This window comes from Aquarana catesbeiana, linkage group LG02 (assembly GCF_042186555.1).
Source record: "Aquarana catesbeiana isolate 2022-GZ linkage group LG02, ASM4218655v1, whole genome shotgun sequence".
NCBI classification, from domain to species: Eukaryota; Metazoa; Chordata; class Amphibia; order Anura; family Ranidae; genus Aquarana; species Aquarana catesbeiana.
This window is the reverse complement of record NC_133325.1, coordinates 748,011,812-748,036,093: the sequence shown is the minus strand read 5'-3', so window position 1 is coordinate 748,036,093 and position 24,282 is coordinate 748,011,812. Positions and strand designations below refer to the sequence as shown.

The 24,282-nt window shown below is 40.6% G+C and overlaps 1 protein-coding gene across 6 annotated transcripts in view; it reads left to right on the top strand.

Annotated features, from left to right (window-relative positions):
• Positions 1-24,282, top strand: part of GRIK1 (glutamate ionotropic receptor kainate type subunit 1) — a 652,481-nt gene that overhangs the window by 572,357 nt on the left and 55,842 nt on the right. For 4 of the 6 annotated variants that reach the window (XM_073617099.1, XM_073617101.1, XM_073617102.1 and 1 more), the window contains 2 exons: positions 9,266-9,483; positions 16,127-16,352. In XM_073617099.1, the coding sequence (XP_073473200.1) occupies positions 9,266-9,483; positions 16,127-16,352 (444 nt within the window). Of the gene's footprint in view, positions 1-9,265; positions 9,484-16,126; positions 16,353-24,282 lie in introns of those variants that run through there. The other 2 variants (XR_012241793.1, XM_073617103.1) reach the window with 2 other exon arrangements.

The following is a 24,282-nucleotide window of genomic DNA, read 5'->3' as shown; positions in this document are numbered from 1 at the left end:
ATTTAATGAAAATCATGTTTTTTATATGTATTAAAAGACACAGAAAGAGAATAGAAAAATGTTTAAAAAAATGGATCATTTCATGTTTGATATCCACATTACAAATTGGTTACACTTGCTTGTTATGGTGCAGCAATCCTGACATGTTTCGCCATTTAAGTGGCTTCTTCAGTAGATATGCTCTACCACACCAATATTCAGAATTCGGTATACAGACACTGATCCAAAAACTATTCCTCAGATGGAGTGGTTGAAATCCAAGCTAAGCAGAAGGAGGGGAGGAAAATATTTTCCATCCATATAATCCATAGAGGAAGGAGCTGTGATAGGCCGCAGGAGGAGCAAACAGGGCAAACAACAAGCTTTAAATTTGCCCAAAGGGAATACGACACGAAAGCCAAAAATTTAAACCCAATCCATAGCCCAGAAAAAAAGGACCAAAGAAACTGCACAAAAAAAGGTATTCAAGCAGCAGTGTTTCATATATTTGCTTTACAGGAACTCCATCCATCACCTTCATGCTTGTCACAGTCCGACAGGGGGATTTCAAGCCCTACGTCTGAAGAATAGTTTTTGAATCAGTGTTTGTATAACGAATTTTAAATATTGGTGCGGTAGTGCATCTCTCCTGAAGAAGCCATTTAAATGGCGAAACATGTCAGGATTGCTGCACCATGACAAGCAATTGTAACCAATTTGTGATGTGGATATCAAACATGAAATGATCCAGTGTTTTTTTAACATTTTTCTAATGTCTTTTAATACATATTAATAAGTTGATTGATTTTTATTATATGTCGTGACTCAAGTTATTTGGCAAATAAAAAAATGCCATCTCTTTCATAGAGCATTTTTTTGTATCCTGTCTTATATTGATTGGGATGTGGTGCACATGAGATCTCGTCTGATCAAATCCTGTATTTTATGTAACCCATCATAGCCATTTCACTTTACCAGACGAAGGGAAGTGGTAGTTCCGAAACGTTGCACTCTTTGTACGACATATCAATTAGTCAATTTGATTGTAGATGATTGAGGATTCCTGGCAACAAATTCATTTTCTGTTTTTTGTGGCACCATCCACCATTTTTCTCAGCGCCCTGCACAAAGGTTAATATTGCTTTGGTTGGCAATGGATATAGCTCTTTGATTTACCCAGTGGAGGCATAGACTGCAATTAAAACCTCCCAGAAGTTCTAACACTCACTCTACTAAAGAAGTAGTTTTATTGTTTCTTGTTGCATAGATATTTACAGTGAAAAATGTATAAATAAGGAAAAAATATGTCTTATGTAAACACAAATTTAATAAACATGAAATCAGTTCATTATAAATATATAACGTGTAAATTATATCAAATGGATGAATTAGCTCAGCTGCTACCTCTTAGCTTATGTCAACATTCATTAGTTCTAATGGGCTTTGCTTAGCATTTTAATTGCTGCAGGGATCTTTAGTGTGGCTAATTTTTAAAGTGGGCTAATCCCGAAACAATAAATAAAATATATGTTGGGCACTTAAAAAATTTACATCTTTCCCAGATTGATGTTATTGAAGATTGTAGGACATCTCATGTGTTGATATAATAATCCTTCCTTGGTGCTCCTGTCTTACCTCTTATAAAGGTCCATGTGAAGTTTTACATATTGCACTTAGAGATAACTTTGCCACGCTGCCAAATTACATGTATAAAGCATTTCATTAGCAAATACTAAGTCTAGAGGTGGAATTATTCGTAAATAAACAAAATCGCTATACAATGTCTACAACTCATCACTAATGGTCAACCAGGGCACTTAAAGAAATCTGAAAATGTAGCTAAAAAAAAAAATAAAAACTTAAAATATAACTAAAGGCAAAACATTTTTGTGTTTGGAGATGGTTTAGAACACCTAAACCAGGCCTAGAACCAGGTTTTTTTTGCTGTCTGTGCCCCTGTTAGGGAGATCCACCCTCCCTATTTGTCCTGTTTGCCATTATTTTTGAAAGTGAAAGTAATTTCTCAAATGTTGGAGTTGTCCATAGAAAAGCGATAATGAGAAAGGCTTCCAGTGGAGACACTAGTTCTGGTGATTTCTGGGGGCCCAAGGAATTTCCTTAATTTGCATCTTCTTTTGACTACAGGACAGGAAGTGAAGGTAAATCTCCGCAATCAGACCAAGATGGCAGGAAAAAAAACTGACAGGGGTTATAACCCCCACTTTTTCTATCCCAAATGAAAAAATAATCTTCTGATGGAATCGCCTAGGAGATTCCAGCAGAAGTGGGGTGCTAGTACCTGCTAGAAAAAGGGACTGTCAATAATGTTAGAGGAGGAGGGAGGATTATTTAAACAAAACTTCCCATTTAGGATGAAGTTCCACTTTAAGCTAGGGTGTTTACTAGGTGTATAAACTTTTTTGGAACCTGGAATCTGGAACCACCATGCAGTTTTAGGGAAAGATTTTTTTAGTGGTCAGATCTTTTGACCACCATCTCATGTCTATTAGACATGTGCATTCGTTTTCGTCCGAATGCATTTTCGTCCGAATTTCAGGTATTTTCGTTATCGTTTTAACAAACGATAACGAAAGTGCAGAATCCGAAAAATGAAAGATCCGACATAAACAAATGCTTTATTTTCGTTTTCGTTGCTACAACAGTTCCATATAGATAGGAGATTCGACATGATGATGACAATAACAATCAGTGTCCATCAAATCTGTGGTCGAATGTGCCTAACCTTAACTCTATTAGTCCAAGATTATTCTACATAGAGAGAAAAGATTCGACATAGAGAGAAAAGATTTGACGTATTTGAGAAAAGATTCGACGTAGGGGAGAAAAGATTCGACGTAGGGGAGAAAAGATAAATAAAAATAATGATAATGATGAATGTTATTGGCTGATTGTAACCAAAGAGGAGGAGCAGTAAAATAGCTAGAACTAAGTACACACGTACTTTGGCTTATGGTGTCTGTTGAAAGTTCTAAGAAGATTAGACGGAGCAGGTAAACTATACGGCGTCATACAGTTTAGCTGCTCCGTCGAATCTTCTTTGAACATTCGACAGACACCATAAGCCTTCAATGACAGATCTGACCTTAATTTGGATTTTCGGACGAATGCAATTTTTAACGAAAAATGAAATAAATAAAAACGAATTTCGGGAGTAACTAAATAAATTTATTTTTCGGACGAAAACGAAATTCCGAAACGAAATATTTCAGTGTGCACATGTCTAATTTTGATGCCACAATAAAAATGCCTCAACGTTTTTATGCTAGTATCTTAATTTATATGTCATTTTATAATATATTTACAGTATATATTATGTTGAAGACAAATTTTACGTTTTTATACTTACTAAATATTTTTCACCAATTGTCTGTCCCTGGAGTGCTTATCAATATAAATCCCTTTGTTGCACTCTTAAAAAAATCTAGTTTACTCACAAAACTTCAGGCTGACCTAACGTCAGGAAGGGGTCAATTTTCAATTTGGAGAAAAAGAAGAAGAACCCAGTGGGCCCTGTAAGATGTAGTGTAAGTACCTCTTATGTACTTGTCTGTTCCAGATAAGGAGGGACCAACAAATCAAATTTGTTGGCAGTTAATGAGGCAGTGAGACAATCTGAGCATATATCACATCAGGGAACGTGGCAGATAATTGAAAAGTGCAGCTGGAATCGAGTGTAAACATGTTCAGTGTCGTAGCTGGGATACCAGCAAGAGCTCGATTATGCCTAAGAGGGTAGAACAAATCATTCTAACAAAGTGCTTCACCAGGAAATCAGGATAAAATGCCAACAATGTGTGCTAAAAAATGTTTATTTTCAGTTGAAGCATATTTAAGCAAGATGTGTGCTCTAATGGCTAATAACTACTGTAACTTGGGGAACTTTTGAAAAATAGTTAAGAAGTTCAGCCCTCCCTTCAGTGTAATATTGGCATGAGGCCTATTTATGAAAGATTAAGGTTCTCAGGGCGCCTTTGTGCTCCGTATGCATGTAGACAGACATCTGTAAGTTCTATATGTTTGAAGGAAGGAAGACTTTCTACAGTTCCTTGAAAAAGTATTCATACCCCTTGAAATTTTACACATTTTCTCATGTTACACCCAAAAACGTAAATGTATTTTATTGGGATTTTATGTGATAGACCAACACAAAATGGCACATAATTGTGAAGTGAAAGGAAAATGATAAATGTTTTTTCCAAAGTTTTTTACAAATTTTCCTGTGAAAAAAAAAAGTTTTTTACAAATAAATATGTGAAAAGTGTGGGGTGCGTTTGTATTCAGCCCCCCCTGAGTCAATACTGTGTAGAACCACCTTTCACTGCAATTACAGCTGCAAGTCTTTTTGGGGATGTCTCTACCAGCTTTGCACATCTAGAGAGTGACATTTTTGCCCATTCTTCTTTGCAAAATAGCTCAAGCTCTGTCAGATTGGATGGAGAGCGTCTGTGAACAGCAATTTTCAAGTCTTGCCATCGATTCTCAATAGGAATTTAGGTCTAGACTTTGACTGGGCCATTCTAACACATGAATATGCTTTGATCTATTCTAAACCATTCCATTATAGCTCTGGCCGTATGTGTGGGGTCGTTGTCTTGCTGGAAGGTGAACCTTCTCCCCAGTTTAATGTCTTTTGCACACCCCAACAGGTTTTCTTCTACGATTTCCCTGTATTTGGCTCCATCCATCTTCCCATCAAATCTGACCAGCTTCCCTGTCCCTGCTGAAGAAAAGCATCCCCACAACTTGATGCTGCCACCACCATGTTTCACGGTAGAGATGGTGTGTTCAGGGTGATGTGCAGTGTAGGTTTTCCGCCACACATAGCGTTTTGCTTTTAGGCCAAGAAGTTCAATTCTGGTCTCATCTGACCAGAGCACCTTCTTCCACATATTTGCTTTGTCCCCCACATGGCTTCTCTCAAACTGCAAACGAGACTTTTTACAACTTTCTTTCAACAATGGCTTTCTTCTTGCCACTCTTCCATAAAGGCCAGATTTGTGGAGAGCACGACTAATAGTTGTCCTGTGGACAGATTCTCCCACCTGAGCTGTGGATCTCTGCAGCTCCTCCAGAGTTTCCATGGGCCTCTTGGCTGCTTCTCTGATTAATGCTGTCCTTGCTCGACCTGTCAGTTTAGGTGAACGGCCATGTCTTGGTAGATTTGCAGTTGTGCCATACTTTCTATTTCCGGATGATGGATTAAACGGTGCTCCGGGAGATGTTCAAAGCTTGGGATATTTTTTTATAACCTAAGTCTGCTTTCAACTTCTCCACAAGTTTATCCCTGACCTGTGTTCCTTGGCCTTCATGATGCTGTTTGTTCGCTAAGATTCTCTAACAAACCTCAGAGGGCTTCACAGAATAGCTGTATTTGGTTCCACTAGATTTAAGTCAGGGGTATCAGAGTAAAGGAGGCTGTATAGAAATGCACGCCACACTTTTCAGATATTTATTTGTAAAAAAGTTTGAAAACCATTTATCATTTTCCGTCCACTTCATAATTATGTGCCACTTTGTGTTGGTCTATCACATAAAATCCCAATAAAATACATTTACATTTTTGGTGATAACATGACAAAATGTGGAAAATTTCAAAGGGTATGAATACTTTTTCAAGGCACTGTATATCAATGAAGGCCTACAACACGGTCTAAATAGGCCAATGATGCTTTGAGAATGCTGGTATCCCAGCACAAACCCCATAGTTATTACTGCTACACTTTGGCTAATAATGGCTAATAATACCATAAATTCCAAATCCTGACACTCTTTTCTCATTTTTGAGTTAAAAAGGCTTAAAACATTTGATAGTTGATTTATCTTTTTGGACATGCTTGAGAGATTTCCCTTTAAAGGTAAACTCCAGGCACCATTTTTTTACCTGACTTATTTTACATGATTTTTGCTTCTATAGTTAAGTCCCGAAAAGGGCAAAACGCATCTGAAGAGTTCCCTACAGGTGAAGAACAATACTTGAAGCCATCTTTTACTCATTTTATTCACTTCCGTGCAATCAGGAGTCGATGTCTGTGTGCAGACAGCTACCATTTCGCTGAAACCATGATTTTACAGATGTAGATGTGTTATAAGTTTGTTACCTCTACCATGAAGGATTTGTTTTTTCTTTCCTATTTTTTTCATCAGCATAAAAAAATGAGCTTTCAGCTATGTCTTTTGGTACAGCTTCTGATGTCCTTCTGAACCCCGCCAACACCAGCACTGGCTGGCTATATAAGTTTTAAACACAGCTTGTGTTGGGGCCGCGGGGTCATCACAGGCTGTGTTTTGTGAAAGGGCAAACCGTACACAAAGGCAAAGACACGACACGCTGGTGCCAATCATAGCTGCAGCGCTGATGTCAGCAAAGAGCACAAGTTAAAATGAAGCAGTACCAAAGGGCACAACTAAAAGCACGTTTTTATACTGATGGAAAAAGGAATAAAAAATATCCTACAATGCAGAGGTAAAGAACACATCTACACATCGTAAAATCATGGTGTCTAAAATCTCTCAAATGTGCAACTAAATAAAGCTAAAAACCTAATGTTCTAAGCATATCTTAATTTATCAAGAAAGGCAGGATTTGAGACTTTAACTATTGTTAGCCAAAGTGTAATGGCTAGCCTTCTAATTGCAAGAGGTATAAACAAACAGTAAGGTACCTTGTGCTGGGGTACCAGAATTCCCAGCTTTTATTAAATAAGTACTTATATGCTTTAGATCAGTGGTGTTCTGCTTTGACCCACTAATGGAGCCTTGGCACAGATGTCCTTTACGGCGATACATTAGTCCATGTGCCTTGAGGCTGCTCAAGTTTGGCTCCCGGCACTGAGGGTGTAAAGAATGATTCCCTGCTTCAGGGACGCAGTAATAGAAACCTCTGCATAAATTCTCAACCCAAATATTACTCTAGACTTAAATAAACCCCTTCCAGAGAACTAAATTTACTCTTATGCCGTGTACACATGGGTGGACTTTTCAGCATCAAACAACCCACGGTCTTTCCGACGGTCTTTCGATGGAGTTGCGACGGACTTGCGAACAGCCGGACTTGCGCACACACGAACGGACTAAAGTCCGTTCGAAAGTCCGTTCGAAAGTCTGGTCGTTTGAACATGATGACGTACGACCGGACTAGAATAAAGAAGGTCATAGCCAGTATCCAATAGCTGCCCTAGCGTCCTTTTTTGTCCATCGGACTAGCATACAGAAGAACAGATTTTGAAACATGTTCTAAATCTAAAGTCCGTCTGATTTTCGACAGAAAAAGTCCGCTGGAGGTCCGATGAAGCCCACACACGATCGGATTGTCTGACGGATTTGTTCCGTCGGACCAGTTGGGTCGACAAGTCTGCCCGTGTATACACGGCATTAGCTGCGCATATTTACCTCCTGTGCCAGGATCCTGTTTGTGCCTTTGCACAGCTCCTACAATGAAATCATACAGGTGGAGATTTACTAAGACTGGTGCATGCCGAATATGGTGCAGCTGTGCATGGTAGCCAATCAGCTTCTAATTTCAGTTTGTTCAGTTAAACTTTGGCAATAAATTCTTGAAGCTGATTGGTTTCTATGCAGAGCTGCACCAGAGATTGCACCCTACAGTTTTAGCAAATCAACCCAATAGTGAAATCTTAGAACTAGAACAAACTGACCTGTATTTTAGGAGACAACACTAATTATCTCACTGTTAGATCCATGAAAAGAAATGGACTTGCTCTGTTAGGCTCACGTCTCTAGATTCTAAGAGCACAACATGGATTGCTCCACTATTATTTTTTGTGGTACTGAGATTATTATGCCGGCCACACACTGATTAATTTTGCTTCTTTTTTTTTTTTCCACATTAGATTGGAATTTTCCATCACATTTTCCAGTATTTTGTTTCAGTGTCATCACATGCTGTTTTTGTTCATTTCATCCCAAATTAAGTTTACAATTTAATTCACAGTATTTTTTCAGTTTTATTTATTTTCTTCTAAACACTTAAAAAAAATGAATTATACCACACAAGCTGCAACTATATTCAAAACAAACTACATCTTACTGACCTGACGTTTGCTCTTCAATTTGAAAAAAAACTATTGGAATATTGCCCAGACATGCCAAGATTTTTCATAGATAATGAAACACATGGATCATTCACATGATCAAACCATTGGGTTGAAACTTGTGCACGTTGGTAAGGTTCTGTTGAAAATAACTTGAAGTCCTAAAACAATGGCAGACAGACATTTGCTATCCCTGAAAACAGCAAAGCTTCAGTTCATGCCACAACATGAAAAATGTACGATAGATGACTTTAGGACGAAACTATATGAGATGTTTTCGGTTCTTTGAGCCAGACGACTTGAAAAATCACCCATGACTGTCTACTGATTGCCCCAATTAATTCCATGTTCATTTAGTGGTTGATAGACAACTGTGTGTGGGCTCCGTCAGTCTAGTGATTCCGTCAGTCTATAATCATTTCTATGGTAATATTTAGTCACGCGGCTTTGAAAAACATAAAAAACTATCCATGTAGTTTAGGCCTAAGGTTTATTCAAAACATACACAAGGCAAGAGAACATCCCTATAGCTACAGAAGGCCAAAATTACCTGAAATTAATATATTGTTTTTTTTTAATGGTTGCCGGTTATAGGTAAATGACATGTTAGTTTCTTTTAGCTCACAGGGGGTTGATTTACAGAAACAAAGAAGTCTGAAGCAAAAGTGGAGCAGCTGCAAGCAACCAATTACATTTTATCTCAAAGAAAAGAATTTAGTTGTCATGGGAAGCAGCTTCAGTCGTTCTCCAATTTTCTTGGATTCCATTGGCAAGATACTGAATCTCAAGCTTATTCCCCTATAATGTGCCATTGCAAAGACCAAGAGATGGTAGCATTTTCCCACATTAGACTCTCTGAAAGAAGGGGACACTCTGAAAGAAAGGGGGGAGCATAAAGAGGGGGCACATAAGGAACTGGGAAGGAAATCTGTGAGGACAAGAAAGAGCAGGTGACCAAACCCTTTAGTGTCCAGCTGTAACTAAAACATCCATTGTAGGAGGTACTGGCCTTCGTTAAAACGTAAACTTTCCTTTACTTAAATAATACATTATAAAACACAGCTCAGTCAAATCACCACCTATATTTTATGGTGATCTTCAAGAAATTAGCCCCACTTTTTTTTTTTTTAATATCTTAATGCCTACATCCTAATAAACAGCCATAGTACTTCCTCTGTCAATTTGAATTATAACACTGCTGTGTCTTGCAACAGGATCAGAGCTAATGCCCAAAGCCCTTTCTACCAGGATAGTGGGAGGTATATGGTGGTTTTTCACCCTGATCATCATCTCTTCTTACACGGCAAACCTGGCTGCCTTCCTGACAGTGGAAAGGATGGAATCTCCAATCGATTCAGCAGATGACTTGGCCAAACAAACAAAAATAGAATATGGGGCTGTCCGAGATGGCTCAACCATGACCTTCTTTAAGGTAAGGTGGTCATTGAACTTCTTTCATTTTCTTTTTAAAATTGTGATCTACAAAAAAGGAATACCTCTATTATTCTGTGTTTAAAGCTGAACTCTAGGCAAATTAAGAAAAATTAAGCAATGTAGTCATGTATTCATTCAAAAACACACCCACAGCAAGAAAACAAACCCAAGGAAATCTAATGACAAGGCAGAAAGCTTGAAAAACAGTCTTTCTTTATTGTGGAAGGGTTTTGCCCTGTACACACGACCGGTTTTGCCGTCGGAATAAACTCTGAAGGTTTTTCCGACGGAATTCTGCTCAAGCTGTTTTGCATACACAAGCTCACACCAAATTCCGACCATCAAGAACGCGGTGACGTACAACACGTACGACGGGACAACGCGTACAACATCTCATACTTGCTTCAGAGCATGCATAATTTTTGGTATGTCGGAACAGCATATAGACGAGCGGTTTTCCCGATAGGAATTTGTTCAGTCGGAAAAATATAGAACATTTTCTCTATCTAAGTCCATCTGAGTTTTCGACGTAGTCCGATGGGGCATACACACGGTCAGAAAATACGATGAAAAGCTCCCGTCAGACTATCTCTGTTGGAAATTCCGACCGTGTGTACAGGGCATAAGTCACTTAAAGCAGAAGCAGCATGTCGGTCAGTCACTGTAGGTAGATAACTAGCTTCATATATCCAGTTTAGGAAACATTGTTATGCAGTCCTTGCACCCCAGCCTCCCCCCTCCCCCCCCCCCAACACACACACAAAATGTATTATGAATGCAGGGCTGCATTCATTACTTTTTATGTATGTGCAATTTTTCTATTGTTATAATTAATATCATCAGTATTATTATTTTAATTATATGGCCATTGCTATTTGTTTTTGTATGGCTTTTCTGACATTTTGGTAAAAAATTACAGTATCGTAAGTGTTTTCTTATTTGGGTCCTCAGATTAAAAAGATTAAGAACCTCCAGGCTAGAGGGGCTTCCCGGTTAGGACCTTCTAATTTTATTCCTCCCTACTTCTATGTAGTAACATGGCAGATACTACATAGAAGATGGGTATCTTTCCTGGCTTCCTTCACAACAAAACCAACTTTGATTCTTTTTGCACTCAACTCAAGGCAATGGAGCTTTCAGTGATGTATTGCCCTCTGCCCATTCCTTTTTCTATGTGAAAGCCCTCAGTTTGCTGAAACCAGAGCCTTTATTTAACATTAGCTGTACTAAGTCAAACTTGAGGTCCTGCAGTAGGTTAACAAATGAATGCATATAGTCTGCTTCGATATATAGCTGCCTCTCACTAAGACCATCCCTCATTTTCAATTGAATCACATCCTTTGCTCAACCGCAACCTTTGTGGAGTAACAATTAAAAAAAATGTAATGTATTTTTAAACGCCTTTGAGTAAGTTTCTGAATTAGATGGATGGAATAGATGGAAAGATGGAAAAATGACTGAAGTTCCACTTTAATCTATGTATTTATCTGTTTGCCTGGAGTTCAACTCTTAAAGAGATTAATAAAGTTTATGGGATCTACCCTTTTATAATGTGAAGTGAAGGTGTCTGTACTCTCATTTGGAGAAGCTATCACTGTGGCCCTCCTGATCTGTAATTCTGCTTATAGTTAGGTTATGATATCTGCCTCAAATTGTTTACTCCTGGCTTGTATTTGGCTTGTCTGATAAGCTGTGCTTCTGATTGGTTACCTGTGAAAAACTTGGGATTTTGGTTCTTATGTGCCACCTGTCCTGACCTTTATAATAATTTTCTGACTATGCTCTTCTGCTGACTGCCCTGGCCCTCATCCCTGATTTTATTCTCAAGTTATGTTTGTCTGTGGACTGCCCTAACCCTTATCCTTAACGTTTTGTCTATGTTTGTCTGCTGACTGCCTTCATCCTTGGTTCCATGACTATGCTTGTTTGTTTGTTGCCATCATCCATAATTCCTTTACTATGCTTTCCTGCTAACTGCTGACTGTCCTCATCCCTGATTCCTTGACTATGCTTGTTTACTAACTGCTGACCATCCTCATTCCCAATTTCTTAACTGTGCTTGCCTGGCATCAGCCTTGATCCTGATTCCTTGACTATGTTTGTCTACTAACTGCTGACTGTCCTCATCCCTGATTCCTTAACTGCGCTTGTCTGTTGACATCCCCCATTGCTGATGCCTTGAAAATGCGCTTCTGCAAACTTCGCTGACCTCAGTCCTGACCTGCCCGCATTTCAGCGGCACCACTTGGTACTTTGCTTTCCAACTATCAGCTGTTGCCAGCCTGCCAATCTCATTGACTGTACCCCAGGAATTGTTATGTAGTAAATTCCACCTGACCTTCATAGACTCTGGTGGGGTCCTGGCATTTCTAGAGCCTGTACACTAAGCCAGCAGGGATATTAGATTGTTGCCTCCTTCAGGGACAGGGATTAATGTGAATGGATCTATGTATGCTATGAAGTGCTGCATAACGTTACTGCTATTATAAATAATAATACATCTTACAGAAGAAATGCCCTGAAAATGTCTTTTTATTCATAAAGGCCACTATAGACCTTAGAGGTTGTCGGTGGTGGGAAAACATCATGCAGCAAGGTTTTCCAATCTGCCCATCTACTCCGCTCCCTGACAAGCCTTAAGTGGGGATGTCTGCTGGTGCTTTCTGCTTTAGAAGCTGTGAATGTCGCTCCTTCTAAAATAACCTTCCTAAGTCAGGTTTTCTGATCCTCTTTTCTTACACAGTGCAGTAAGTCCTGAATTCATCATTAAAGTAGCAGCTGTCAGCTGTGCATTGTGCATCTGCAAACCAAATAAAAAAAAGTAGATGCATAATGAGGAAATTTATGAGACATAGATGAAAAAGCTCAAAATAATATAGCTGAGATGTTCATTGTATTTATACAGTGCTGATATAAAACATTGCTCTAAGAATTTTTACATTGTGTTGATGAATAATGGCCAGTACCATTTTCTCCCACTTTTCAAGGACATTTTAGGTTTATTTGTAATTTTCACTGTAAGCAAAAAAGGCACATTTTCATCATTTCTGCTTAAATCATACATACACCTGTATTAAACTACATCAACACATATCCAGGTTAAAAAAAATGTCATTGTTCTGCAAATCTGGTTTTCAGGAAACCATTGAACTCGAATGACTATTCCAGTTTGCTTTAAATTTTGTTTAACTATAGCATCCTCAGCCATATAATTAAGGGATGTCAGGATGAAAATGAAAGCACACGTGCACATAGCAAGCTCCAAGTCCCCTTCGCACCTGGAAGCTTAAACAATGGTATGCTTGATTTGTCTAATATTAGGAATTGCCTTCTTTACTTTGCTAGCTACCATTATAAGGAGCAGAGTACCCAGTAAAAAAGTCCTTAGCATTTAGGAAAGACATGGATGTTGATCTGAAAAATAACTTTTCAAACACAACTAAGCTTCATCCCAGCAGCATAAAATGCAAGATTATATTTAGGGTTACTATACCGATCATTTAAAGGATCAAAACAGTCAAAGAGAAAAATATGGTCTACCCACCTCCAGTGCTAAGACATAATGGATGGAGGCTGAGGGACTATGCTGGCTGTACATGTATTGGTGCTGTTTTTTTACCATCTTTCAACCTATTAATTGGAACAAATTGAAGATAAAAGAGCGCCCCCTGCTTCCCTTTCTCTTCTAATCTGTCTACAATTTTACCTGCTACATGTTCCACTTTCTTTCTTTATTAGTCTCTCTTTCTTTTTTTCACTACTTGCCATCCCATCTCTTCTCCTTATTCCTCCACACTGTCTCATCTCTGATTATCCCTCATCCCCACTCTCTCTTTTATCTTTCACTCTCACCCATTCTTTCTTTGTCATACTTCTGTCCTCTTTCTCCCCTCTCCCCTCTCATTTTTCTTCCCCTCCTTTATTTTCTTCTCGCCTTGCCTCTGCTCTCCTCTCTTTTCCCCTCTTCTCTCCTCCCCTCCTGTACTTTCCCCTACTTCCATTGCTGTCCTTCACTTTTTGCCTCTGCTGTTTTGTTTTCTCGTCCACTACTCTCCTTTTCCCTCCTCTCTTCTTTCCCCTGCTCCCCTTCTTTTCTTCTCCCTACTATCTTCTCAATTCCTTTCTCCCCCTCTTTCTCTCATCTCCCCTTCTTTACCCTCCTCCCCCTTCTTTTTTTATCTCCCCTTCTTTTTTTTCTTCTTTATTCCCCTTAGCCTACTCTCTACTCTGTTGGACTCCTTTTCCTTCTCCTTTTGCCTCCAGTTTACTCTTCTCTCCTCCCCTCCTCCCACTCTCTCTTCGTCCCTCCATTTGTGAGCAGGCTGCAGCCTGGTATGTCTGTGAACAGAGATAACACAGGGGCCAAAGTAAATGACAACAGTGTATTTAAAGGAAGTCCCAACAAGGTACAACCAAGCCACAGCCATCCGAAGCCACTTACAGAATCTGCAGAGAATATGAATAGCTTTCACTATGGAGAATGCCGACAGCTTCTGCAACAAGGAGCGGGAATGCAGCCTGGCCATCCAATTGGGAGGTTACTCCAAGCACAAGATAGGCATAGTCCCTAAGCTGTCCCTACTCCTCTAGAACTTCTCCCTAGCTCTAAGCACTTTCCTGAACAGACAGGGAACCTGTTCCTACACTCAACGATCGTAAAAATTCTCGCCAAACTCGAGAGCCAGTGTCTTAAAAAGGCCCTGACCGAAGATGGCCATAGGGTCAGTCAGGGCACCGGCTTCCAATCGAAGACTGCACCCCTGACGACAGCAGGAGGTCATTGAGGAATAAAGTTCCTCACCCCTTCCTTCCCCTTCTGCACCACCATTAGAGCCTAGCGCCACCTAAAGAATAGAGTACAGTCTGCACCTGCCTATACCCTTCTCCCCTCTCCTCTTTCTCCTGTCTTCTACCATATTGTCCTATTGTATCCTCTTGTCCACCCTCTTCTCCTTTACCTATCCTCTTTTCTCAATTCCCCCCTCCCTGCTTATCTTTCCCCAACCCTCTTCTCCTCTAATTACTCCTCTCCCCTTTGTTTCCCTCCCTCTACTTTCCTCATCTTTGCCCTCCCCTACTCCCCTACCACGTACCTGGGAGCCTGATATAATGGGGAAGGCCTCTCTTACACCTTTGACTCTGGACCCCTGATTGTGTCAACAGGAGGCGCAGGAGTACAGAGTGGCACGAGTATGTCTTGCTAACAGCAGGACAGGTTCCTTGCTGGGCAGGAGAAGTCATCAGATGGCTCCAGCAAGCAGGCGGCAGCTGGTACTGGTGACAGCAGGCAGAGTAGCAGAGTCAGGCAAGCCAGGTCATACACAGACAGGATGGATTAGCTACAGGGCACAGGCAGGAGCGTGGTCAGGAAACAAGCCAGGTCTTGAACCGATCAGTAAGGAGCAGACAGAAGTGGAGGTCAGGGGACAAGCCAAGGTCGATGCAGGTGGAGTTCAGAGAATGGTCAAGACAGGCCGGCAACTGGAAACAGGATACAGATTCACAGGGTTTACATGTTACACAGGAGGCTGAAGACAAAGCAGCACTGATCCTGAGCACTGGCTGAGTTTAAATAGCCCATTTGGCGCCATCATCCATCACAGGTACACGCAATGTCAGCCTGCATGAGAATGCGCGACAGCTCGTATGTGCACGCAAGTACGCGCATGGGCATATTCATTAGCCAGTGCCCAATTCTTGCGAGCACGAAAGGGAACGTGTTTTAGTCTATGTACAGTAGGCCTTTCCTTTCATCCCTTTTCCTTTCCTCTTGCCTATTTTCCCCTCCTCTTCCCTCACCTCTGCCGACCCCCCATACTCTTACTCTTTCCCCTATCTTCTATTCTTCTACTCTTCTTAATTCCTCTCTTCTCTTCTCCGCTCCCCTCCATTTCCTATCAGATACCATCCTCTTCCCTCCACTTTCCTATGTGTTCTTCCTTTCCCTTCCCAACCTAAACCTTGATATCCCATTACCTAATATTGATCCCTTTGCTGATTCTATTTCCTTTTCTTTCACAATACAACTATCGTCCTTTTGCTCCCACTACATGCTTCCCTTTTCTTGCCCTGCCATTGATTTTTGTCGTCTTATCTCACTCCCTGCCATCTTCTGTATATCACCTCCCCCCTGCCCGAACACACCTTAACACTCTATTATGTTTATTTTATCCTCTTGTGCTTTTCTTTTTTTTTTTCCTTTACCTCTCTCTCTCTTTTACACTCGCTTCCCTCTCTTAGACACCTCTCCCTTTCTCCATTTCTTTCTTTCTCACTATCCTCCACTACTTCTTATTTTTTCTCTTTCTTTTTACTCCATGTGTAGCTTTGACTTCTTTTAATAAAACATTGACATTTTCTGGTGAGAGCGCAGCTATAGATACGCAAGAATGACAATCCAGTTTGTTTTTATTGGTGAGTTCATATGGAGCAGTCATGATAGAAGGTTTAATACTGAGATTTTATAGTATAGTGAGACAGATGGACTGGCTAGCTTTCCTCAAACACCTCTAAATCAAAAAGTAAAACTGAATATTCCAAAACTATTTATTAGTTGTCTTTTGAAAAACAAAGCAATTTTTCCATGTAATAGATGTTTTGCACCCAGACAGATCTGTGATAGCTGGTTGTACTCTTTTCAGAAATCCAAGATTTCTACCTATGAAAAGATGTGGGCGTTTATGAGCAGCCGGCAGCAGACAGCGCTAGTGAAGAACAATGATGAAGGCATACAGCGGGTACTCACCACAGATTATGCGTTGCTCATGGAGTCCACCAGCATTGAATATGTCACACAACGAAACTGTAACTTGACCCAAATTGGGGGCCTCATTGACTCAAAAGGATATGGCGTTGGTACGCCTATTGGTAAGTCTTCGTCAAATGTTACCTTGATTCACAGGAATGCCACAGTGGCCCAAGCCTTGGGAAATATATTTTTAGGGCAGCTAAAGATTTTTTTTACTGCTTTCAATCATAAAGGGGTGCAGATAAGCAAGAGACTTGTGATTTTCTGTTTTAAAAAAAATACTTGACACAGGAGGAGATATCAACCTGATGCTGCGTTTTGTTTGAACGTTTAATTAAATTATGAAGGACAATTTTTCTGACACTTATCTTTGAAGGATCTTTCTTCCAGCAATCTCTCTTAAATGAACAAACAGACTTGAAATTGCTTGGTGTTTAAGACTTTATCCTATTTGTATGAGTAAATTGATGTTGAAAAATAACAGTACAAAAAAAGGTCACTCCAGTAAATATGGCCTTACAATGAATACGGAGACCCCCATGGTCTCTCCAAAAATGGCTGCACTCTTTGGGCATTAACCAAGACAGGCACAAGGTAAATCTGGCTTTACTATCAAGGTATTTACAGTACATTTTATTGCGTATTTTAGAACATCTTTGCACATGAAAACCCAACCTCAATATTTTTTAAAGCAAATTTTTATAATAATGACTATGTGTTTTTATTACACTAGATTTAGGCACTCAACCTGGCCATATTTTAGACAATTGCAGCACTAGAGTTGGCCACTGGAGAGGAAAGCACAAGAACCTGAAACCTAGTAAATCTTTCCTAGTTTATTCAATTTGGCTTTTAAATGGTTATTTTTTGGTAATTAGAGTAAAGAAAACAGGAGCAAGAGTGAATGTCTCATCCACTCAGGGTACATCTTTTAATAAAGGATGGCAAATACCCAAATAATAGTGTAATGTGAAGAGACCTGGGGCTGGTTGAAAAGATCTACTACTAAAATAGAATAAAACTAAGATTGCATTTTTCTAGGCTCTACTAAAGCTTACAGAAATGGAGAAGAGCGAATAGAATGTGTTCTATGTGGGGAAGTTCTTAGCAATGAAAGCCTTATATTTAACAAGAAAAAAATGCATTTTTTTAACAAAACTCCCACAGCATGAAAACAATCCCAAGGAAATCTTTAATGGCAAGGCAGAAAGCTTGAAACACAGATTTTTCTTTATTGTGGATAAGACATTAAAAGCAGAAGCAGCACGTAGGACAGTTGCTGTATGTAGCTAGCTAGCTTCATACCGTCAGCTTAGGAAACATTGTTCTGCAATCCTTGCCCCCCAAACACACAATTTATTATGAATGCAAAGATGCATTCATTCCATTTTTATATGTGTGTTTTTTTTATTATTATTATCAGTATTATTATTATCAGTATTAGAATTATTATTTTAATTTTATGGCCATTGTTATTTGTTTTTGTATGGCTTTTCAGAAGTTTTGGTAGAAATGTGCAGTATGGTAACAGTTTTCTTATTTGGGTCCTAAAAAGCTTAAAGAGGAACTGCAGTCTACTCACATAATTTGTAATAAAAACATCTTTGCCATTCTGAAGCTTCCCTCCAACCACTTTGCGTATTATTTTATATATAATGTGATCCTGTACTTGCCAATTATGCTACAGAAATCTCCCTCCACTGATTCTGGCTGCAACCATTTTTATTGTGGGCAGCTGAAGCTGCTGCCTGTTCACTTCCTAGATTTACACAGAGGCAGACCTTTAGCTTTGCAGCCATGCAGCTCTCATTGGCCCTCTTATGACTCCCCCCCCCCCCCCTTCCTGGCAAATTTTCAGGAGAGTGAGAGAGAGACCTGTGCATGATGTCATAAGCCTAGGCTTTTTACCAGACAAGAAACAGGAAGTGGGCTGTATAAGGTATTTACTGGCAGAAAAAAAATGTTTTTACTATCCAAAGTTAAAACAACAAGGGCAGAAAATTTAATAGATGGAAAGTTGAAAAATGATTGAAGGTCCGCTTTAAGAACCTTTTAGGTAGAGGGGTTTCCCAGTTAAGACCTTTTCATTTTATTCATCCCTACTTCTATGTAGTAACATGGCAGTGCACCCATTTTTTATGGCTTCCCTCACAACAAAACCAATAACAATACTACTTGCACTCAACTCAAAGCAGTGGAACTTTTCAGTGATTTATTGCCCTCTGCCTATTCATTTTTATGTGAAAGCCCTCAGTTTGCTAAACCAGAGCCTTTATTTAACATTAGCTGTACCAAGTCAAACTTGAGGTCCTGCAGTAGGTTAACAAATTAATGCATATACAGTGAGGGGAAAAAAGTATTTGATCCCCTGCTGATTTTTTACGTTTGCCCACTGACAAAGAAATGATCAGTCTATAATTTTAGTGGTAGGCTTATTTTAACAGTGAGAGACAGAATAACAACAAAAATATCCAGAAAAACGCATTTCAAAAAAGTTATAAATTGATTTGCATTTTAATGAGTGAAATAAGTATTTGATCCCCTATCAATCAACAAGATTTCTGGCTCCCAGGTGTCTTCTATATAGGTAACGAGCTGAGATTAGAAGCACTCTCTTACAAGGAGTGCTCCTAATCTCAGCTTGTTACCTGTATAAAAGATACCTGTCCACAGAAGCAATCAATCAGATTCCAATCTCTCCACCATGATCAAGACCAAAGAGCTGTCCAAGGATGTCAGGGACAAGATTGTAGACCTACACAAGGCTGGAATGGGCTACGAGACCATCGCCAAGAAGCTTTGTGAGGGTGACAACAGTTGGTGCGATTATTTGCAAATGGACGAAACACAAAATAATTATCAATCTCCTTCCGTCTGGAGCTCCATGCAAGATCTCACCTCGTGGAGTTTCAATGATCATGAGAATGGTGAGGAATCAGCCCAGACCTACACAGGAGAAACTTGTCAATGATCTCAAGGCAGATGGGACCATAGTCACCAAGAAAACAATTGGTACCACACTATGCCTTGAAGGACTGAAATTCTGCTGTGTCCGCAAGGTCCCCCTGCTCAAGCACATGTATAGGCCTGTATGAAGTTTGCTAATGTACATCTAAATGATTCAAAGGAGAACTGGGTGAAAGTGTTATGGTCAGATGAGACCAAAATCGAGCTCTTTGGCATCAACTCAACTCGTTTGGAGGAGGAGGAAGAGAAATGCTGCCTATGACCCCAAGAAAACCATCCCCACCGTCAAACATGGAGGTGGAAACATTATTCTTTGGGGGTGTGTTTCTGCTAAGGGGACAGGACAACTTCACTGCATCAAAAGGGTCGATGGGCGGGGCCATGTACCATCAAATCTTGGGTAAGAACTCCTTTTTTACCTCAGCCAGGGCATTGAAAATTAGTCGTGGATAGGTATTCCAGCATGACAATGATCCAAAACACATGGCCAAGGCAACAAAGGAGTGGCTCAAGAAAAAGCACATTATGGTCCTAGAGTGGCATAGCCAGTCTCCAGACCTTGATCTCATAGAAAATATGTGGAGGGAGCTGAAGGTTCGAACATCAGCCTCGAAACCTTAATGACTTGGAGAGGATCTGCAAAGAGGAGTGGGACAAAATCCCTCCAGAGATGTGTGCAAACCTGGTGGCCAACTACAAGAAATGTCTGACCTCTGTGATTGCCAGTAAGGGTATTGCCACCAAGTACTAAGTCATGTTTTGTGAAGGGGTCAAATACCTATTTCACTCATTTAAATGCAAATCAATTTATAACTTTTTTAAATGCGTTTTACTGGATTTTTTTTGTTATTCTGTCTCTCACTGTTAAACTAAACAGTCCAAAAACACCAAATCAATGATATGATTAAGCACCATTAATGAAACGCGTCAGATATCATCTGGACCTGTGTCTCTGATTGATGTATGGATTAAGCTTCATTCAATAAAGGCATTATTTTGGAGTGCGGCCGTCCTTTCTCTATATTCTGTCACTTTTAAAATAAACCTACCATTAAAATTATAGACTGATCATTTCTTTGTCAGTGGGCAAACATACAAAATCAGCAGGGGATCAAATACTTTTTTTCCCTCACTGTAGTCTACTTCCTCAATGTGCCATATATAGCTGCCTCTCTAGGACCATCACTCGTTTTCAATTTAATCACATCCTTTCCTCAACCGCAATCCTTGTGGAGTAATAAGTAGACTGCCATCATTTGACTTTTTATGTGAACAATACACAGACAATAGAAAATCAGTTGTTTTCATTAGACGTTTTCCCATCAGTGCATATTTATGCATTGGAGAAAAGACCAGCATGCTGCATTTGGCTGGCATTCAAGTCAACTCAAATGGAGCCTTTCAAAAATGCAACACATGTTACTGCCTGGCAGGCCATGTCAACTCAATGCACATTAAAACATACATTCTGATGTAAATGAGGTCTTAGTACATACAAAGTGTAGCTTTATTGGCATATACAGTAATTGCGCTTGCAGGGCTATAACTAGAAATTACAGGACTTCATAGAAACATGTTTTTGAGATGCACTGCTTGTTTACACCATTCCTTTTCAAGTTAAACCTCTGATATTTTTTCACCTCTATTAACAAACCCCTCTAGCACTGGTAGCCAGTGGCCTATATGGTACACCTCCTCATACCTCCTACTAACTGCTCTCTGCACTGGCATACCTCCCCACCTCCACCACCACCAACACTACCCCCATACAGGGCCGTCTTAATAGCATCATGGGCCCCTGGGCAAAGTAATGCTCTGGGGCCCCTACAATGGAGGCAACGCAGGTAAACAGACATCAAGTAGGTAGGAGGCAGACAAGCAGAGCAACCCCTTTTGGGTGGAGCTCCGCATTAACTACATGAACAATCATTCTGTACAGCAAAGAATCCGTGGGAACATACTACATACATAAAGTAACAATGCTGTCCTGTGCATTTATTATATCTACTAGATTGATGCCTCCCCAGCACTCTGACCCCTCTACACCCCAGATATCCCCCCCAGCACTCTGACCCCTCTACACCCCATATATCCCCCGAACACTCTAACCTCTCTACACCCCAGATATCCCCAGCACTCTGACCCCTCTACACCCTAGATATCCCCCCCAGTACTCTGACCCCTCTACATCCCAGATATCCCCCCAGTACTCTGACCCCTCTACATCCCAGATATTCCCCCATCACCATTATTCCATCCACGTAGTACCCCCTTTTCTAGTGGAGATACTGTGCATGTAAACTTTTGGCTATGTGCCCACCTCCAGCACTGGACTCACCTATACCAATCAAGCAGGCAGAAGGAGGGGCGGAGGAGGGAGCATAACTCTGGGCATTCCAAGCCCTTTGGTGCAAACAGTGCTGGACAGCTGGGCTCACCATGACACCATCCACACAGCTACTTCCGCAGGTGGGCTCTCAGTGCTGCCGACTCAGCAGCTCCAGCTCCTAACCCGCAGCCTCTGAGTCCTGAGCACCCCTGCATGGGGTGGGGTCAGAACATCACTGGCGCTCCGGCCCTGCCCCTCCTTGCTGGCTGTGAAATAATAGGTATCATTGTGCACAGCACGGCGCACCGCTGCCAGCCTGCCTCCTCTCTGTATCCATCACTCTCAGTGCCATCAATGGGCCCCCAATTTCGGGGCAGCGTGGGCTCAAGGACCAGCTGCTTTTGGGAAAGTGCAGGGGCCCCCCATGAAACTGGGGCCCCTGGGCAGTGCCCAGGTGTGCCCACTCATTAAGACAGCCCTGCCCCCATATCCACCCCTTTTGCATTGCTGGTCATCGGATAGCCTTACTATTAAAAGCTGTTAGTGACCAATGGTAAAAACAAGATCCCTCATAACAGACTCTTTACATTGGCTGTCACTGGGAGGAAGAATTCCCTCTTTTATTGGTGGTCAGTGGTGAAGTGCCAATTACATTGTTTATAAGTGGAAAAATGGCCTGTTACTGTACATTGGTGGTCAGCGAGTGAAAGAATGCCCCCTTACATTGGTTCTCAGTAAATTGGAAAATTCCCATTTATTTTGGTGGTCAGTAGGAGGAAAAATGCCTTCTTACATTGGTGGTCAGTGGAAGGAGGGATGTTCCCCTGCTTTGGTGTTCAGTACGAGCAGGAATGACACTTTACATTTGTGGTCAATCTGGAATTGCCCCCTTACAATGACGGTCAGTGTAGTGTCACCTTACATTGGTCGTCAGTGAGAGGACAAATTTTTTGCTTACTTTGTTGGGCAATGGCAGTCCAAATACCTGCCTTTGGTGGTCACTGGAAAGAAGAATGCCCTTTTACTGGTGGTCGGTGGGGGGAAAATTCAACTAATGCAAGCTAACTGGTGTCAGTGGATAGTTACCTGAGAGGAGACACTCTTCTGGTCCCTTACCACTGATTCTGCCCAATAATGTCATCACCAGAACTTTGCAGGCACTGTCAGGTGGGGATTAGTCTGTGTAAGAACTGTCTGCAGTATGTATGCCAGAGATAGATGGGTTCTCTGATTCTGACAGATATGTTCTTGTATGTGCCTTCTCTGTCATTGTATCCGATGTAAATGTAATTCCATTTCAACTGGTGTGCTGCCGCTTGTGACAAAAATGTTATGTTTCCAGCCATACGCTTTGCTTTGGGAATAAATGATGTCCAGCCCTCACTAGAAATGTAATTTTCCAAATGTATAAATTACGTTCATCTTTTTAATACACTGTTTCTGGGAACTGTTTTTGAAAAATGCTAATACAAGTGACAAGAGTACAAAGACAAATATATTTGTCCCAGAGAAATAGGATTAATGATCAAATACAGTTAACCCTGCTATTTCCATAGCCTTCGATTGTATATTTATCTTACTGATTAATGTTTGTCACATCTTCATGATACATCAATACTGCAAGTCTAAAAAAAGGTGGAGGGACTAAATTAAAGCAACTCTGTCATTAAAATCAAAGTGTGGCTAAAGCTCTTCACCGTAAAGAAGATAGTAAGTACTTAAAGCGGTCAGGATTTACCCCCTTCCTGATCAGAGCACTTTTTGCGATAAGGCACTGCGTCGCTTTAACTGACAATTGCGCAGTCGTGCGACGCTGTACCCAAACAAAATTGACATCCTTTTTTTCCCACAAATAGAGATTTCTTTTGGTGGTATTTGATCACCTCTGTGATTTTATTTTTTTGCGAAATAAACAAAAAAAAAGAGCGACATTTTTGAAAAAAACACAATATTTTGTACTTTTTGCTATAATAAATAGCCCCAATTTTTTAAAAAAAAAGCTAATTCTTTTCTCAGTTTAGGCCGATATGTATTCTTCTACATATTTTTGGTAATAAAAATCGCAAAAAGTGTATAGTGATTGGTTTGCGCAAAAGTTATAGCGTCTATAAAATAGGGGATAGATTTATGGCATTTTTATTATTATTATTTTTTTTACTAGTAATGGAGGCGATCTGCGATTTTTATCGTGACTGCGACATTATGGTGGACACATCAGACACTTTTGACACATTTTTGGGACAATTGACAATTATACAGCGATCGGTGCTATAAAAATGGCTGATTACTGTATAAATGTCACTGGCAAGGAAGGGGTTAACACTAGGGTACAATAAAGGGGTTAACTGTGTTCCCTCAGTGTGTTCTAACTGTAGGGGGGAGGGGACTGACTAGAGGGGATGACATCCCTGTTCTGCCTCTCGTGCCTGCGATCGCTCGTGGCCGGCGGTCAACGCGACCGTCAGCCACGAGCATCGGCACCCCCGCTGTGCAGCTATCCCGCTTAAAGGAGCCGACGTATAGCTACAACACCTCGCGGGATCGTGCTGACCTGCCGCAGTATAATGACGACGGCTGGTCGGCAAGCGGTTAAAAAAAAAGCAATGTCATAATGTGTTATTATACATCGCACATTATGAGAGACTTTCCTTAAAACGAAGCCCTCCAGTGGTGTGCTGTCACTGCTGACAGGGCTTCCATCTTCACCCAGTCTTCCTTCCGGGTTCACAGACTCCTGTTGTCTGACTGGCTGA